The following is an 18645-nucleotide window of genomic DNA, read 5'->3' as shown; positions in this document are numbered from 1 at the left end:
AGATAAACAATTTTATATTTTAATTTTTAATATATTTACCTAATATTATAAAAAGCAAAGACAATACTAGGATCCATGAGAACATCTCCCCTGAAACAAGGATTGAGCTGAGTGTTATAGGCTTAAGCACCAAGGTAGGCTAAGTATCAAATTAAGTGAGCCACCAAGATGCCATAAACCTGAAGCCTGACCAGAGTCCTCATCAAAAGAAATAAAAAACATTAGAATGAAGCATCAGTATTAATCTTAATTGAACTCTGAGGTAATGTAAAATGTTATGCCTGTGTCTGAATCAAGTGCCTATCTGCACTTTATTTTTGCTGTTCAGAATTTTTTCCTTTTTTTGTTTTTAAGCTTTATAACCCCATTCTCTGGGTAGTTGGGGTCAATATAATAATTGCAAAGAAAACAGACTACGGAAGTATGTTGGAAATGTCAGATTTAGCTCTAACAGTGCTAGGTTTAGTTCACCAGTGTTATAAAATGAAGGCAAGATAGCAACCAATCTCAGTACGTTGTATTAAGAGCAAGTGTACAGGGGCTGGAAAGGTGGCTTGGGGGTTAAGAGCACTAGCTATTATTCCAGACAACTAGGGTTCAGTTACCATCACCCTCTTCTGGCCTCCGTGGGCACTGCGCACACACTAGGTATACATACAGGCAAATGAAACACTTATAAAAAAAACAATTTTTTTTTTTTTAAAAAGCAAGCATATATATGAAAGCACCATCCAACCTATAAAGTGATTAAAAGACTTTTATTAGTGTTACAAAAAACTTACCTCAGTCAATCTGCTCAAGTCAGAATGATCCTTGGGCAGTTGTACTGCATAAACAATTGATGTTTTGATATTTTTATTAATTCTTTCCACTTCATTGAAAGCTAGAGGCTGAGAAGGCATTGCATTCTGGGATATGTCTTCTGGATGTGAAGAATTCAAAAGAAGCCCGTAGATGATTTGTCGGATGGGCTGAGATATTCTGTGGGCATTTGGTTGCTGCATGTTTTCTACCTGTGTGTGAAGAATGGTTCTTCTGAGCACCAGAGCATCACTGATGAAAGGAGAGAGCTGGCCTTTGGCCAAAGACACTAGTACCCATTCTGGTAAACCCAGATTCAAAGCCTCTGGACATACGTAAGTGCCAGACTGGAAGAAGTCCTGCAGCTTCACGGAGGACTGCTGGTACTCCTCCATAGCACAGCAGAGGACTTCCTTAACATTTTCTCGTTTCTTTTTGGGGAGATACTTCAGAACATTATCTAGTGCTTCGGTAGGGTCATCAAAATTAGATATCCAGTTCAGAAGTCCCATAACTCGGTGGTGTCTCCTCCCCTTAGAACCAAGAGGAAGATGTACTTTACTTAAGAATGTCTCCATGATGGGAAGATTAACATGGTCATTTCCACACAGCACCGCAAAGAGAGGTAACAGAGCTTTGTTCATGTTGCTGAAGTGATTGCAGAATGCATCAATGGAAAAACACTTGGCAGGAATATAGTAACTTTGTGTATCCTTAACAGTGTTCAGATTTCTCCACTGAAAGGTATTCAGTGGGCAAAATCCACTTTTCAGGTCAAAAATGCAAAAGTCACTATCTGATGATAGCACAGGGCAATTCCAATGATTGGCAAGAGTCATAATGTCACGATCTGCTTCTGAAAAGCACTGGACAAAGCATACCTGCAGTTTGACCAAAGCCTGTATGAACACTTCTCGGATAAGTAAGGGACATACATTCCCACCTCCACCAACAGAAAGGGAATGGGCTGCCTGGATCTTCTCTCTAGCTCTATCCTTTAAAGTGGTAAGCTTTTTATCTGAAATGTCACATCCTCCATCTAATACTACATATGGACAGATATTACATGCAAACAGTGATTCAAAGAATTTCTGTACAACATCTGCAAATGAATCATAGTCCCCTCCATACCGGAGCTCCAAGTCTGAATTGAAGCAAAGTCGGTGGAAAAGAGCATAGCCATCAATGATAATTTTTGTGTCCTGCAACTTTAAATCAGTGAAAAACTCATTACTATGATCTTCCACGAAACTCATTAGTCCTCGGATACCCATGATGATTGACAATCAGAAGTACCTGTTGAAAACAAGAAAACACATTTTTAATTAATGCTACTTAGGGGGGCACTAAATCATTGCTTCAATAGAAAATGTAAAGCGCTCTTTAGAAGAGTATGTTGGGTAGCAACATATCTAGCTGAGCACCTAAAAATAAACTGCTTTCCTTGTGTGTGAGACAAGACACAAGCTCAGTAGTTTCATGGGTTTTGATCTTTGGTTACTGATTGAGGCTGCTCCTGATTCCAAAGGAACATTATAGACACACCAATATACAAATGAACTTGTGATTCTGAGGTGATAAGTTTCCATCTATTTGATGGGGGATCAAAGCAAAGTCCCAAGCTATAAAATTGAAACCCTTATCAATGTCATTGTAAATCCAAAAGCACTGGGCTTCCGTAAACTAAATTGTGTAGGACACATCATAGAGATCCAATTTTTCTTTCTTATTGGTAATAAGTCCCTGGGAACTTCTTACAGGTCTTAGATGTGAGGGCCACTGGATGGCAGACTCTGGGGTAAGAAACTACACCTTTATGCTTCTTCACCCCAACTGGGATTCTTTTGGCTTAGCTGGCTAACTTAACCCATACGATTGGTATTACTGGGTTTTCCTCTGGTCTCAAGACTTCAAACTAGTTTAATATGGTACGATTATTAATCTTGTCTTTGTTTAAAATCATGAAGTTGCTTCAATCTTGGAATTTTTGCATTCTGAGTTTTGGAGACACTGCATTAAAATTTATCCTGATTACTAATTTTTTTGGCATCTGCTTACGTTTTGCTCTCGATTCACCTTAGACCCAGCTGTCAGCATCACAACAGTTTCATTCTGAACGGTAGTAATTTCTTTACCGGTCTGTCTTGGAAAGTTTCTGCAAACCCTTGGGCTCACTGTCGTCTAATTATTGAACCTTGCATCGAGTAGCTCAACAAATGCAAGCTGGACACGGGAAAGGCCCACAAAAGGTAATACACGATCTAATCCTCAAACACTGGCCTCCCAATCCAGGCCAACCGAACTCTCACCACCCACCATCCCGACCAGCAGCAGGGCCCACCTGCGCGACCTCTCTCTCTCTCCATCAGAAGAGAAGCAGGAGTCCAGCAAGAAAGCGCCGCCCTGCACGAGAGCTGGAGCCAGCGAGCGGGAGGCGGAAGTGCCAATGTATGACGTCACTGGGGCGAGGGCCCGCGAAGCCACCAGGTCTGAGGGGAAAGTGTTGGGGCCGGCATTGGGAGCTCCCGGAAGAAGGCACAGCCGTTCCGCGACGGCTGCGGCCTAGTCCGGAAAGCTCGGCCCTCCGAGCCCGCCTCGGTCCGCTCTCTACTCCGCCTCCTGAGATCGTAGAGACTTCCGCCGGCGTGACCAACTTCCCATCAGCCCCCGCGGCGTCTCCCTGGCGACGGCGCCAACAACTACGAGCGCTTTGATTCTGGGTTGGGCGCGGCGGCCGCTAGGCTGAGGCCTGTGGTGTTCCTGGCGGGACTTGGGCTTGGCCAGCCGCGCCGACGGGAAAGGTAATGACCCGGCCGCCCGGCTCGGCTCGCGGGGAAGGCCGCTGTCGACGTCCCCTTGTCTGGACCCCTCAGCTCCCAGACCCGGAGGACGCAGAATAAGTGCCCCGCCCCTCGATATACCTCCCCAGCTTTGCCAAAATGTAGGGGTTTTGTTGTGGGGACAAGGAAGTTGTTCATTTTCCCGAGTCAGGGCTTGCTCTAAGACTTAGATCTACAGACCGGATGTCAGGCAGGCCTGCTCTTTCGTTACGGGAAGGCGTGCTAGCCGCACTTTCCCTTGTCTTGCTCCAGGAGACTGGCTGCCCTTCCCAGGGATGGTTCCCACAAAGAGCGACTCTCCCAGTTCCCATCGCCCCCCCTTTTTTTTCTCGCTGGGCTATAGTTGTTTTGTACACTCTTACTTGCCCTCAAAATGTTCACTGGTACGCGTAGTCTTATGTCAGCTGTTTTGCCCTGTATCGGGAATGCAAAGGTAAAGAAGGCGTGTTCCCAGCACTCAAATTCATTCACCATCCTTCAGGGATGAGCAGAGGCCACATGTGAGCAAGCCGCTCTGGATTTCACATCTAGACTCCCTGTACATATATTCTTGGGTTGTACATTTTATGACTACGTGGAAGAGATGGATGACCCACAAGAGGACAGGGACATGTGGGTGGCAGAACTGACTAGGTGAGCTTTGCCTGGCAGGAAGTTAGTCCCCGATACTCTGCTGGGTTGCTTAGGCACTGCTAGGTTATTTCCTGCCTTGCAAATAGAAGCCCTGGACCTCCCTGTCTCTCTCTCCTGTCTTTCACTTTAATCTCTCCAAATTAAGAATTAACAGAGTGATCTGAAAGTCCCTTTGCATTTGAAAAGACTATGATGAGGTCATACATTTTTCTGAGAAACTTATTTTAGCTAGAAAGCATCACTTTTTTTTTTTTTTTTCCAGTGAAAGAAGCAAACAAAAGGTGCATTTAGAGGCTGTCATTCCAGGGCAGCAAAATTGACTGATGTTTCTTTGAGGAGGGGTATTGATATTACTGGGACCTGATGAAACAACTAACTGATTAGTACATTATTTCAGGAAGACAGTATTATAAATGGATCTTAACTTACATTTCTACTTTGAGAATTTTGGTTGGTTGCCCTGGTGGGTTTTTTGTGTTTAATAGACATTGCCAATCTTATGGCCCATTGCCATGAGCTTTAGCCCATAGACCATCATTATAAACAACAATTTTTGTCTTATTGCTTTGGAATTGTTAAATATGAAAACTTCACTCCCAGGCATGGTCTTCAATGTAAAACTGTATATTTTCACACAGATTTAAAATTACACACTTTTCAACAAAGCATTTAATGCTTTGATGAAATAAAAGTTGTTTTTCTGTGACCTTACTCATATGAAACTTCCCTACCTTTCATAACTCTGTCGTTCATTCCATAGCTCCTCGAGGAAGAGGAGTACATGTATATTCCATTACCATTAAAGTACAGTTTTAGGGTCTGGAGAGATGGCTCAGTGGTTAAGAACACTGGTTGTTCTTGCAGAAGACCAGGGTTTGAATCCCAGCACCCACATGGCAGCTGACAGTTGTCTCCTGGAACTCCAGTTCCAGGGGATCCCACAGCCTCTTCTGTCCTCCCCGGGAATTGCATGACATGGGTGCACTTACCTACATGCAGGCAGTACACGCATACACATAAAATAAAAATGATAAAAATTTTTTAAAAGTTGAAAAAATGCAACTTTAGGTTGGAGTTGCATTGTGCTCCTTCTAATCCAAGGAGATCACTCTGTACCCAATGTGCATAATAGAAACATCAGAGACTGGTTCCAAATTTGCTTAGGATAGAAAAAACCTCACTCTGAATCCGTATCCCTCCTCATCTCTATTACGATACAGGCAATACTTAAAGTCTACATGGAAAAATGTAAAGGAGATTAGCATCATGCTAATGTATGGTCTAATCCCAAATTGCTGTTTGTAAGCCAAAATAGGCATAAAAAAGGGAAACGAACACTACAAGTAAATTGATGACTATGCACATTAAAGGAAGTGATATTCTTTTCTGTATTTGGATTATTTTTTAAGTTGGTGAGGAGTATAAATCTTAAACAGAGTATGTATTATAAAACAGATGCACAACCCAGAAATCTGAAAATTTGGCTGTCATTTGATTTCAAACTTTGAATAGACAAAGGAAGAAGGCTGTCTTCCTGTGAAAGAGTACCTTCTGTAGTTTGGAGCATCTCCAGACCTTTTCCCCTTTCATGAATGCTAACTGAGCTGTGAGGTGATGACACAAGGTGCAAGTATCATTGCCCAGACTTACACTTTTGAAGGGTTTTTAGCATCTTTTAGACATGATCTGTGGAGATTCCATATTTCAGACACTGATCAACACTTCCTGTCTGACGTTGACCATCAGTTGGGAGGTAAATGTTAAGTTTCTATGAAGAACAAACCAGTTTTATCTTGTTTGGAGCAATGCTGAAATTCCGAGAGACTGCTAAATGTGTGAGTGAACCAACAGCCATTTCCACTTATCCAAAGACCCTGATTGCAAGAAGATACAAACTTCAACAGAAACTTGGCAGTGGAAGCTTTGGAACTGTCTATCTGGTTTCAGACAAGAAAGCAAAACCAGGAGAGGAATTATAAGTAATAAAATACATCATACAGATCTTGAGTTGGCTGCCCTGTGTATGTGTGGGTACTAGCTGATTTAGAGCATAGAGTCATAAACAGCCTAGTAAGAAGTGAGGGAAGATAGAAAAGTCCCTCCATTGATCTCTTTTCAGACAGTACCCCCTTTTATCTGTAGTCATGGGGTTTGAACCCAGAGTGCTACCATGACAGTACTTTAACACTCAGATACTCTCAGCCCTGGATAAGATTTGAAAAAAAAAAAAATAGATCTGAATAAAGTATTCAAATGACCTACAGAAGTTGAATAGGGTAGTTTACATGGAAATGATTTTTTTTTATGCATACCACGGTCTCAGGTACAACGTTGCTTCCATTTACCTTGATTGGAACTTCCTCAGTGAGAAATCTGAATTGTTCATAACGATTGCATTTTTATAAATCCCATGAAATACAAAGAACCTGTAATTCACAGTTGAGGTAAATGGAGTCTGCCGAAGGAAAGACGGTATTAATTTTCTTTGGCTTTTCTATGGAAGAGATCTTCAAAATCTGTAGTCAGAAGCTAGGCATTTATAGCCAGAATGGAACTTGTCATGTAGAACTAATTTATGTTAGTGGCACCCGTGCCACTGTCTTCACTGTTGATCAGACCCTATAAACTCTCGGTAGAGAAAAGTTCTCAATACTGCTAGATAGTAGTACATCTCTTAAAATTTTTCATTTTTGGATTTGACTTTTTGTTTCATTTAAAAGGACTGGGGAGATGGCTCAGCTGATAAAATGCTTGTACAAGTGTGAGAACCCAAATTTGATACCTAGAACCCACATAAAACAAGCTGGGTGTAGCGGTGGTGGCATTTGCTTATACTCTCAAACTGGGGAATCAGAGACAGGCAGATCTCTGGGACTTGCTGACTAACTGGTGAAGTGGAGTTGGCATGCTGCTGATTCAGTGAGAGACCCTGTCTCAAAACCAGATGACTAGCAACTGAGGAAGGATGCCTGATTTTGACCTCTGGCCTCCACACATGTACACACGTTACACCCATCGTTCAAACACACACACACACACACACACACACACACACACACACACACACACATGCACACATACCCCTCACAGAAAGAATAAAGGACAGAACAAAGCAGTCCTTTGCCCCCACCATAAGGCCAAGGGCCTTCCATAAGTTCCTAAGTTCTTCCAGCTTTTTCTCATTGGATACTTAAGTATGGATTTAAAATAAGCACAATAAACACATTTCAATATCTTCCTATGTGATAGGATTATGGTGTTTTCAATGGTTTATTTTAATCAACTTTTGAAATTGTCTTTATGTCCCCAATTTTTTTTTTTTTTTGGCTTTTTGAGACAGGGTCTCCTTGTAGCCCCAGCTACATGGATTCACCATGGAGACCAGGCTGCCCTTGAACTCACAGAGATCCACCTGCCTCTGTCTCCCGGGTGCTGGGATTAAAGGCATGCGCTACCACACCCGGCTTATGTCCCAAATTTTTAAAAGTTGTAGCTACACAGAACTTTCAGTCAGTTCCAACATGAAAAATGAGGAAAGCTGGCATTTTCCTGGGGTTCTTGGAGCATGAATTATACTCTATACTAATTACTTTTTTCTTTGCTATGACAAAATGCCTGCAAAAACAGCTTAAGGAAGGCTTTATTTGGGCTCACGGCATATCATGGATACGGTCCATTATGGTGAGGAAAGTGTGGCAGTGGGAGCAGGAAGTAGCTGGTCACATTGTAGCCTCAGTCAGGAGTGGAGCAGGACGAATGCTGTGCTCAGCTTGCTTTCTGTTCAGTCCAGGACCCCAGCCCATAAAATGATGCCACCACATTGAGGGTGAGTCTTCCTCCTCCATTAAACCTCTGAAACACCCTCACAGACATGCCCTGAGATAAGGCCCTTAGGTAAATTCTAAATCTTGTCAAGTTGATAATGAAGCTTAAGCATCACATAGCTCTTACTGAAAAGGACACTCCCTTCAGTATAAAGGTTTTCTTCTGGCCATATACAGCAGCATTGCCTTACACTTGTTACGACACTCCCTTCAGTATAAAGGTTTTCTTCTGGCCATATACAGCAGCATTGCCTTACACTTGTTACGTGGTAACAACCAAGGTTTATCTTAAGTGTAAACAATGCAAGTCAACAAAATACTCTAAGGAAGCAGAATAAAACCTTAGTGAATCACCACCCAGTGATTAAACTTTACTAAATGAAAATTTTTCTTTTTAAAGGTAAGTCTTCCAAACAACTCGATATCAGGCTTGTGATCTTAAAAGCATGACAGATCTTTTTTGAGCTTCTAATAATTTTATGAATAATCAAAAGAAACTGATGTTCAGGAAGTGAAACTTTCAGCTGTATAAATATCAACCCATCAGCATTTGTGATGTTTGATACATGTATGGTGGCATGAAGCTCAATTTATATTACTTTTTAGACATTTCCCCATGGTGTTGACAACTGAGCCTTTGGTTTAAGAGCAGATTACCTCATTAGTACCCCTCCTTGTCCAACAACTTGGTGATCAAGTATGATTTTGAACTGTTTTATATACTAGACCATAAATAGAGTTAATGCTATAATTAGGGATGAGTACTTGCTAAGATTTCTAAGTGTTACAAAAACTGTTTCCTTAGTAGATCAGAGATCTGACTCCCTTTATTGTTTTAGAGGCATGCCCCTAGCCTTTTGAGTAAATAAGAGGCGTATCTTTATAGGCCAGGCTATTCCTTGGTGTTAGTGTTAAATATTAAAAGAAACGACTTGAATAGCACACTGATCTGATCTGGGATATAAGGCACTTATTACTGGATCCTATGAAATACAGGTTCATGTAATGGGCTCTTAGATTTAATCAGCCTGACAAGATGGGCCACTGTTTCTGACCCTTTCATCGGAATATTGCAGTTCATCGGAGTAGTGCAGTTTGTGCTTTGGCCACTTGGAGGCAGCACTCTATCATTGACATTTTGTGAACTTTAATTACAATATAAGTACCACATTCCTTTAAAATTTTATTGCTCTTCCCATTAGCTGTGGGGTAAAAATAAAAGCTACCAGCATTACACTTGATTAGTGCATGTTCAGAGAGCGTTTTCTTTTGGCACAGATATCTGGCATTCCTTTTTTAGTTATCACAGTATAATAAGATTAAACTGTTAAATTGAGTAGTGAGGAGCAAGAGGTTCCTCCCTTTATAAAATTACACATCATGAAATTTAGAAACCAATTTTGGGGGATATTTTTTCATAATTATAGACACTCTGATCTAATGAATATAATCATGTTTTAAAAGAGAAATTTCTAGTTCATAATTTCATTTTCTATTTTCATTAAGCTGCCAAAGTATTTTTTAGTTTTTAGAAACTTTCAAAGATCTTTTAATTGACACATAAAATTATGTATATTTATAGACTACCATGTGATGTCTCAGAATATGTATATATTTTATAATATTCATATCAGAATAAGCATATGTGTTTCCTCAAAAATTATCATTTCTTTGTGAGAAAAGCATTAAAAATTCTTCTAGAATTTTGAACTATATAGTACATCATCATTATGTGTAGTCATTCTACTGTGAAATGGAGCTTACATCCCCTCCTGTTGGTACCCACTCCCAGTCTTTCTGATGCTCTTCCCCCATCTCTGCTTACCACTATTCTGCTTTCAACTTCTCTGAGATAAACTTCGGTGGAGTCCACGTTTGTGTGAGATCTTGTCATATTTGTCTTTTTCCTTATGGGACTTGCACTGAACATAATGCCTTCCAGTTCTGTCTGTGTTGTTATAAATACCAGCATTTCATTCTTTCTTATGGCTGAATAGTACTTCATTGTATGTAAGTGCCATATTTCATTTATCCCCTCATCAGTTAATGGATACTAGTAGGAGAGGAAGTGCCAGGCCTAAGCACAGGCTGCACTAAGAGAATACAGCTTCCGCTTTGAGAGTGCAGCCCGCACTTCTGCAAAATAGCCAACCTACGATCTGCCCGGTTGAGGGGATCCTGCCTGGATGAGGGAATCTATCAGGAAGCAACACACCAACTTATGGGACACTGGGGGCAGGGGGAGAGGTATATAAGGCTTGCACTTCCCAGCAATAAAGGAGTCTGCAGCACCTCGCCTAGTGCCTACTCTCATCCGGCTCCCTGAGTCTGTGTGTTGATTCCGTGCCACTCACCCCCATCTTGGCCAGAACCCTCCTTCCCTGCAGTCCCTTGTGGGCTGGACCTGTGAGGAAACCTGCAACAGATACTTAGGTTGACTCCACTTTTGGGTTATCAGGAATACTGTTTACAATGACATGGGAGTGCAGATGTCTCTTTGCCATACTGATTTTCTTTCCTTTGGCTTTATGTTTATTGGTAGGCTTGCTGGGTCATGTGAATAGTTCTATTTTAACTTTCTGAGAAACCTCCATATTGTTTTACATAATGAATGCACTCATTTACATTCCTACCTGCAGTGTGTAAGGGTTTCTTTTCTCTATACCCTGCCAGAACTTGTTTTCTGTGTTTTTGATAATGGCCATTCTAAATGTGATAAAGTGATAGCTTGTGGTTTTAAGTTACATTTTTTTTGATGATTAATGATGTTGAGCACTATATCATGTATCTGTTGGCCATTTGTATCTTCCTTTGAGAAGCGATACTGTCTCTGTGTGTGTGTGTGTGTGTGTGTGTGATATGTGTGTTCAGTGTAAGTATATGTCTGTGTATACAGGTGCACATGCCTGTGCATATGTAAGGAGACCAGAAAAGGATATCAGTGTCCCGCTCTATCCCTCTCTGCCTTATTCCCTTGGTACAGGGTCCTTTCAATCACCCCGTTAAAAATCAGATTATTTCATAATTATTATTTTTTGCTATTGTTTTTAATAGCTTTTAAAATTAAATTGTTGTAAATTTCATATATTTTGATTATATTTAGATCCCCTCCCCTATCTTCAACCCCCTTACTATCCCTGCCAAATTTCATATACTCTAATATATATACATGTAATACACACACACACACACACACACACACACACACACAAAGGCCTATAGAGTCAGATTTGTGTCCTCAAATGCCCTTCAGTATGGATTCACCCACTGGAACCTAGTCAGCCTACCAAGAGTCTCACTGTTAAACAAGATGGACCCCGCCCCCCAGAAGCCATTTGTTGCCTATACTTCCTCAGGTAGGGTTGGGGTTTCTTACCCACTTCCCCACATCCATGCTGGAATTTTGTCTGGCCTGAACTTGCATGGGACTTGTGCATGCTGTCACCATTGCTGTGAGTTCATATGAGTAACTGGCCAGCTGTCTGGAAAACTGTTTCCTTGTGCTCATCTACCTCCTCTGGCTCTTACAATCTTTCCACCCCCTCTTCCTTAATGACCCATGAGCCTAGGGAGGCAGAAGGTTGATACAGGTTGATACTCAGGGATGAGCAGTCTACAGCCTCTTCTCTGCATTTTGTCCAGTTGTGGTTCTCTCTGTTAATCAACATTTACTGCATAAGGAAGGTTATCTGCTGAGAGTTGGGATTCGTTAACCTATGCTAACTCATTAGGAGTTAGTTTAACACTATATCATTTAGCAGGGTGCTAGAATTAGACTCTCTTCTATGGCCCATGACCTGTTTAGCCTCTGGTTCCTAGACTCGATATCAAGGTCAGATTTATGGGCTTTGTGCTATGAAGAAGACCTTAAATCCAATTAGAAAGTAATTGGCTAGTCCCATAATATTTGTGCTAGCTTACAAGATTCACAACTGGGTAAGGTCGATGGTTGGTTTTCTCTTCAGGTAGCTTGTGTAGTACTTTCCAGCACCATGAAAGCTAGTCAGTAGAGATGAGGCTTTGAAGTCAGCACTAGCTTGATTTCTCCTTATTTGTTCTACAACTCATATATGTGTGTTTTCAGCAATAGGGTCTTATCATGAACTTGTCATGGGTAACCAAGGGCAGGGGCCATGGCCAGTATTTTTTTTAGGGTCTATGGGACCCCTGACCAACGGATTCAAAAGAGGGAGTCCATTCCTGGCATTGGGCTTTTACTCGTTTAGCCTTTGGTGTCCAGCAGGGGCAGTTTTCCCCTGTTATAACTCCTTTAAATCTCTTTTTTATAATATGTGTGCATATACTTGAAGAAGCTTCTACAGTGGTAGGTTTCCACATGGCTTTTTCTAAAGGCCTTTAGTGTTAGTTATCCCTCCTCCCACTCCCTCCTCTGACCTGCCCTCCTGTTCTCCGTCCCATTTAACCCTTCCTACTGTGATTCCCTTCTCCCCTCTAAATGACTTAAATTTCTTATATATTCCAGATATTGACCCTTTATAAGATGTAAAGGCAAACCTAAAAGAGTTTGGCAAGATAACAGATTCTTTTGATTTGATACGGTGAGTATAAGTTAATAAAAATGGTGTTAAGGTGCATTAGCTATTTTTCTCATTGCTGTTACAAAATATCTGAGAGAAGCAGCTTCAGGGAAGAAGGATTTATTTGGCTTTCTGTTTAAGAAGGTCCATTCCATCATGGCTAGGAAGGCATGACAGAGTTCGTGGCAGTAAGAGCATGTGGCTGTGGTCCTTTGCATTTTGGTAGGCCAGCAGTCAGAGGGTAGGGAATGGTGGTGTTCAGGTGGCTTTCTCCTCTTTTGTTCAGCACCCTATACTGTGGGATGGTGCCACCAGCATTCCCCTCAGTTAATCTTCTCTGGAAGTGACCTCGCAGACACACGCAAAGGTGCACTAATGCTCACTAACGCTCCAGGCATTTCTTAATCCAGTTGGGTTGACAGTAAAGATTAAGCATCACATAGACTTAACCTAAAATGCACAATTAAGTTTACAATAATTATGGATACTACTACAATGAATTTCAGTATTCATCTTATCAGCATTGAATACTGGCTATAAATAACTTTAAAGTTTTTTATCATGCTTGTTATGTGTGGTTGGTTTTCTGCTGTAGCCTAATTATCAACTATTTGATGTAACTTAAACATTGACTGGACTCAGCACTAGAAATTGAAGCATTAGGAGATAAGACTTGGGCCTCCCACTAAGTTGTAGGTGAGAAGAGAGAGAATAAACATACATAGAACAATGAGCAAATGGCACAGGGCAAGGCTTAAATAATGTCTCTGTGGTAGGTTGCTATTCTGGAGGAGCTGGGGTAGCCAGTGTCTAGCTGACTACTTGTTCTGATTGATTGTAGTCATCATCTTACTAGTTTCCTTGTATTACCCAAGAATTTTAACATTTTCCCCATGGTTCTGTGTATGTAAGTATCAAAAAATTTCCCCCTTAATTGTGACTCCACACCTTGGCCTTTGCCAGAATAATATTATCATCTTGGGAATCATGGGAATGCTTCATCTTTCCTGAGGACCTTTCTTCCTGGTCTCCTTTGTCTATAGCATAAGCTGAGGACCAGGACTTAAGCAGGAAAATCATCAAAGTCCTTAAAGAAATGCCCTCAAACCTATGCTTCAAACCCCAGGCACTTCCCTCCTTGGATAATTCTTGGGTCTATTTGGGTGGTTTTTAAAGTCTCAAGCTGAATTCATACTACATGGTGGACACAAAATAGAGGCGAAATATCCAGGAGTTGCTGCTAGAAAGAGCCACACTGACACAGAGAGACATGACGGTAGACCATAAAAGTAAGAGAGGAGGGTAAATCAATCAAACTAATCAATCCAAGTTTTGGGGTTAGACTGTTAATGTAATGCTAAGTAACTCCCCTCATCTGTTTTTTTCAGAAGACAGACGTAATTCCAGATCTGCAGTGTTACACTGAGGTAGAATCACCTTCCTGCACAGACTTGGAGGGGCTCAGGTCTTTGAAGGAACCATGTTTGAGTCACTGCTCTGCAATTCAGGCCCCAGCCTTTCATCATAGTATGTCCAGGGATAGCCAATCTTAGTGAAGCACTTCTAATCAAGACAAGACAAGTCTGTAAACCACAATGCTAATTAAATTCAAGGTCTAGAATGAATTATGTCTTATTTCCTGATTTCCTGGTGACAGTTCTGGAGGATCTTGACTATCTGATCAGATGTGCAAATATTTCTGAACCAGAGCCCGTGGAATAATTGGACAGTTATGTCCTTAAGTCAGACAAAGGGTATCTTTATTATAATACACAATGTCCTGTGAACATTTTTCTGGAAATCCACAAGGTCTCTATCTACTTAACAGCTTTGGGTATACAGTCAGCTGTCTTTAGGGTTCCTCCTTTCCCCACATTGAGATTTACGTGTATGCATTTTATGAAAAGTGCAAGAATGCATAAAAAGCAGGGAAAAATCTGTAAAACATTTTCTTTTATTTGTATTGATAAAAAAGAAAATACACAGTACTGCCTCAGAGATGGAGAGAAAAGGACTTACTCTTCTCTCCACTGAACTCTTTCTGTACATTTGCAGTTTTCAACCTATTCAATACTGAAGGAAAAAACTCACAAAAATTTTTTAAAAGCCCTAAACAAAACAGAAACATATTGGACACATACTGGCCGCCATTTACTAGTACTGAATCCTCAAGGATCTAGAGTACATAATAATGGTTCTTAACCTTGACTCAACAGAAGACTCATGTTTAAAAAGTACAATCATATGTTCATAGATCTGTCTGGCCCAGAGTGTGATGTAAGCATTTGGCTATTTGAGAGCTTACAGGTAGTTTGAATGTGTATCCAGTCTTGAGAATATCCAGTCTGGAGAGAGATGAAGACACTCATTATATAACCATAATGAAAAACTTGGGATACTTACCACCTGGGAATAAAACATTTGGCTGCTGTAACATTACACAGCATAGAGCCAGGTAAGCTGGCAGGATGGGCTGGGCAGCAAGGCTTCCCTGGGGAGAATTGTTTTATATGAGACTTGAGGATTTTCTAGGGGGTAGTTGGTTTTTACACCTTATTAGCTATCAGAATTGTGAGGAAGGCTTATAAAAATACAAATTTCTGGGCTCCTCCCTCCTCCAAAGTTTCTGATTCAGAGCTGTTGTGCGAGGGCCCAAAGAATTTTTCATTTCTAGGGCTGTTTTGGTTTTGAGAAGACTATACTTTGGGGATCACTGAACTAGGCACAACTATGGAGGAGCAATTCCATTCGTGTGAAAGGGGTTCAGTGTATGTATAACATCGCATATTCTTTTAAAAGTACTAAGATCTAAACATTTTCCCATGCTGCTAAATACAAAAGTATCATTTTAAATTGCTATTTAATAGTCCACTGTATACCTTTAATATTATGTGAGTTCCTCTGACTGGATATCCAGGTTTTTCCCTTATAAAAGACTTCATTGTACCTGTTAGTGTCCTCGGGATTTTACATTATGACCATTTCAGTACACCTTTTCTGTCAGTAGTATAACTGTGAAAACTAATGAACTCAGCTCCAGTCACTGAAAAGTCACAGGCATGTGTCATTCAATGGAAGTATTTGGGGGTCAAATGTAAATTATGGTTATATTTGCTAAGAGGATCAGTTGTAATTAGGAAAAAGGACTTCATCCATTTTCAGGTTTATATATGACACATTAAGAAACGGAGCAAACAGGTTTCATATTGTAAGGATTGCACGAAAATGCCTCTCCTTTCTCTGTGACTTTTCACTGTTCCTGAAAAAGGACATTGTTTCTTCTCAAAGGATTGGCAAATTGATGTTAGTGGCTCACTGCCACCAATAATAATTAAGAACAAGTGCTTGTTCTCTCTAGAACACATGGATTTTTTTAATATCAGAAGTCAAGTTTTGTCTGAGTTATTTAGTAGCTAATAAGCATCAGCAAAGCTAGTGTTTCTGTATAACGCCTACTAACACCTTTTTAATGGATTTTTCTGTCAGAATTACTTCATCATCCCCACAAGTCCTTACCAACTCTAAGTCATTCTAAGCAAGCTTCAGTGGGTTTAATGAGTCCGGCTCATTCCATGCATCCTTATTAAAGCCATCATTTTTATATTGTGGCCAGGAGTTCTCTCCAGTGGGGATCTGGGAAGGAAGACTGGGACTATTGAGTGGGCTGAGCTAATTCGGTAGGATTCAGGGCTTTTTTCAGTGGAGAGTTATGAAAGCAATTTGGAGAAAAATAATGATTTCTTAACATTTTGTCTTGCTAGATCTCAAAGCAGTTTTCTGCAGTTTTATTTTGTAGTAATTAAAAAATTTCAGTCTTATAAATTGTAGTAGGAAGGCATATTAAAAATTGCCTTTTAGATGTTTGAGTTCTTAGCAGTATTGTGTTTAGATAAATCCAGTAAAGATAGATTTGAACTTGGGCTTATCTTTGGACTTCGCCAGTTGTCTGTGTGTAAAACTCTCAAAACAGAGCTTTTGGCCATCATAATACTTTTAAGGTTTGGGAAATGGAATGGAACAAGAGAAGAAAATGCAAAGTCATTTTTGTTTTTTTCAAATGTGGTGTATTAGTTTGTGTTCTGTTGCCATGATAGAAACACTGACCAAAAAAATAACTTAGGGAGGAGAGGGCTTATTTGCCTTATAGCTCACAGTTGGTCATCGGGGATGTCAAGGCATGAACCTAGAGGCAAGAACTGAAGCAGAGTCCATGGAGAACTCTGTTTCATGGCTTACTTCTCCCTGGCTCGCTCAGCTGCTTTTTGTTACACAAGCCCCGGCCCATATGCCCAGGGGTGATGCCACTTACAGCGGGCTGGCTCCTCCTAAGTCAGTTAACAATCAAGAAAATGTCCCATACGCCAGTCTGATGGAGGAAATTCCCCAGTTGAGGTTGCCTCTTCCCAGGTGACACTCAAAAATTACCAACACACATGGTAAAGAAGCCAATATTCTAAGGTAGAAGATTTTCCTCAAGCCACTCTGCCATAAGCTTAGCATAGAAGAAACCGTGGCTTTTCCTCCTGGTTTTATGGATGAAAGATGACTAATAAAATGTTTCAGGGTAAGTAGGGAAGCCCTTGATTTCCTTTTGGCTTTGGCAGGAGGCCACAGAAGCTGCTTTGGAGGCTGAGTAACCAGAAAGCATCTAGGAAGATGAATTACTCAAGAGCCCTTTTCCAAAAAATTATTTTTTTTCCTTACGTTACTTTTGCCCAAAAGAAAACAAAACTGATTTGTTTTAAATACTATATACATTACTGTTGACTGTAAAAGAGGGTATTCACATTGCTATTGCTTGGATTTTCAGACTGTTTAAATTCCTTATTTCATTTGGTCTTTTGATATATTTGTTTTGTGGTTTTATGAATAGGGAAGCTAATTGTTATGCTAATGCAAAATAATACCCCTCAAGGAAATTAGGAATATTGTTCTTCATTTAAGATGTATAAAATGCTGGGGGGACTGAGGAGATGGCTTCAGTCAGTAAAGCCGTTGCCACACAAGCATGAGGACCCGAGTTTAATCTCTAAAACCCACTTAAAAATGCTGGACACAGTAGCTCACCTTTATAACTCCAGCACTGGGGAGGCAGAGACAAGGAGATCCCTAGGATGTACTGGCCAATCAGTCTGGCTTAATTAATGCGCTCCAGATCAATGAAGGCTGTTGTCTCAAAGGAGGTATGGATAGTGTTCCTGAGAATGACACCTGAGGTTGTCCTCTGGCCTCCCACACATCTGTGTTCACAAGTATATGCCCCCCCCCCGGAGCATGAGCACACAGGAACATGCACACACATACATGCATAAAATAAATAAATATATGAAATGGTACTATCTAAGCGATTTGAATAATAAAATGTTACAGGATGTGCTGGCTCCCTTTGTGTTGTCCTTGTTGACCACCCCAAAATTTAAATATGCAAGGTTTTTGTGAAAAGCCTATTATTTTTTAAATGTTATTTTGTTTCACTAACTAAATGAAATAATCTTAAGTGATACGAAATATTCAAGAACAAAAATATAAGTATAGTCTGGTTCAAGTTTTTCTTCTCACTAAAAGAGGACTTTTTCTTTTTAAATTTTATTCTAAGTGTGTTTTGCTTGCATGTATGTAAGTGCACCTGTGTCATCCAATGCCCGTGGAGGCCAGAAGAGGATGTTGAATTTCCTGGAACTGGAGTTACAGACAGCCATGTAGGTGCAGGGAACTGAATTCAGTTCCTCTGGAAGAGCAACCAGTGCTATTAACTGCTGAGCCATCTCTCTAGCACCCCCAGCCCTTTAAAAATAATGTTTTGATGAGGACTTTTTCTTAAAGGAACTATTAAAGCCAGTCAAGAGGCTGAGGTAGGAGAGCCACAAATTTGAGGCCCACCTGGACTACAGAGTGAATTGAATGCCAGAGTGAGGCAGCTTGAGAGAGAGAGAGAGAGAGAGAGAGAGAGAGAGAGAGAGAGAGAGAGAGAGAGCGAAGCAAACGAGACACCCCACCACACACACGAAC

At 40.7% G+C, this 18645-nt stretch overlaps 2 protein-coding genes across 8 annotated transcripts in view; one reads left to right on the top strand and one right to left on the bottom strand.

Moving 5' to 3' along the window:
* Aste1 (asteroid homolog 1) overlaps positions 1-18645 on the bottom strand; it is a 67986-nt gene that overhangs the window by 8453 nt on the left and 40888 nt on the right. For 3 of the 7 annotated variants that reach the window (XM_029559671.1, XM_029559672.1, XM_029559670.1), the window contains exon 3: positions 783-2097. In XM_029559671.1, coding sequence (XP_029415531.1) covers positions 783-2075 — 1293 coding nt within the window. In that variant the 5' untranslated portion in view covers positions 2076-2097. Of the gene's footprint in view, positions 1-782; positions 2098-3142; positions 3603-18645 lie in introns of those variants that run through there. The other 4 variants (XM_017796101.2, XM_017796102.2, XM_029559673.1 and 1 more) reach the window with 4 other exon arrangements.
* Nek11 (NIMA related kinase 11) overlaps positions 5241-18645 on the top strand; it is a 331808-nt gene continuing 318403 nt past the window's right edge. Inside the window, 3 exon segments of the mRNA XM_029559675.1 lie at positions 5241-6295; positions 17241-17269; positions 17802-17807. Coding sequence (XP_029415535.1) covers positions 6032-6295; positions 17241-17269; positions 17802-17807 — 299 coding nt within the window. The 5' untranslated portion in view covers positions 5241-6031.

This window comes from Nannospalax galili, unplaced genomic scaffold (assembly GCF_000622305.1).
Source record: "Nannospalax galili isolate Female #2095 unplaced genomic scaffold, S.galili_v1.0 scaffold369, whole genome shotgun sequence".
Classification (NCBI taxonomy): domain Eukaryota; kingdom Metazoa; phylum Chordata; class Mammalia; order Rodentia; family Spalacidae; genus Nannospalax; species Nannospalax galili.
The sequence above is the reverse complement of the archived record's forward strand: the minus strand, read 5'-3'. Positions and strand labels throughout refer to the sequence as shown.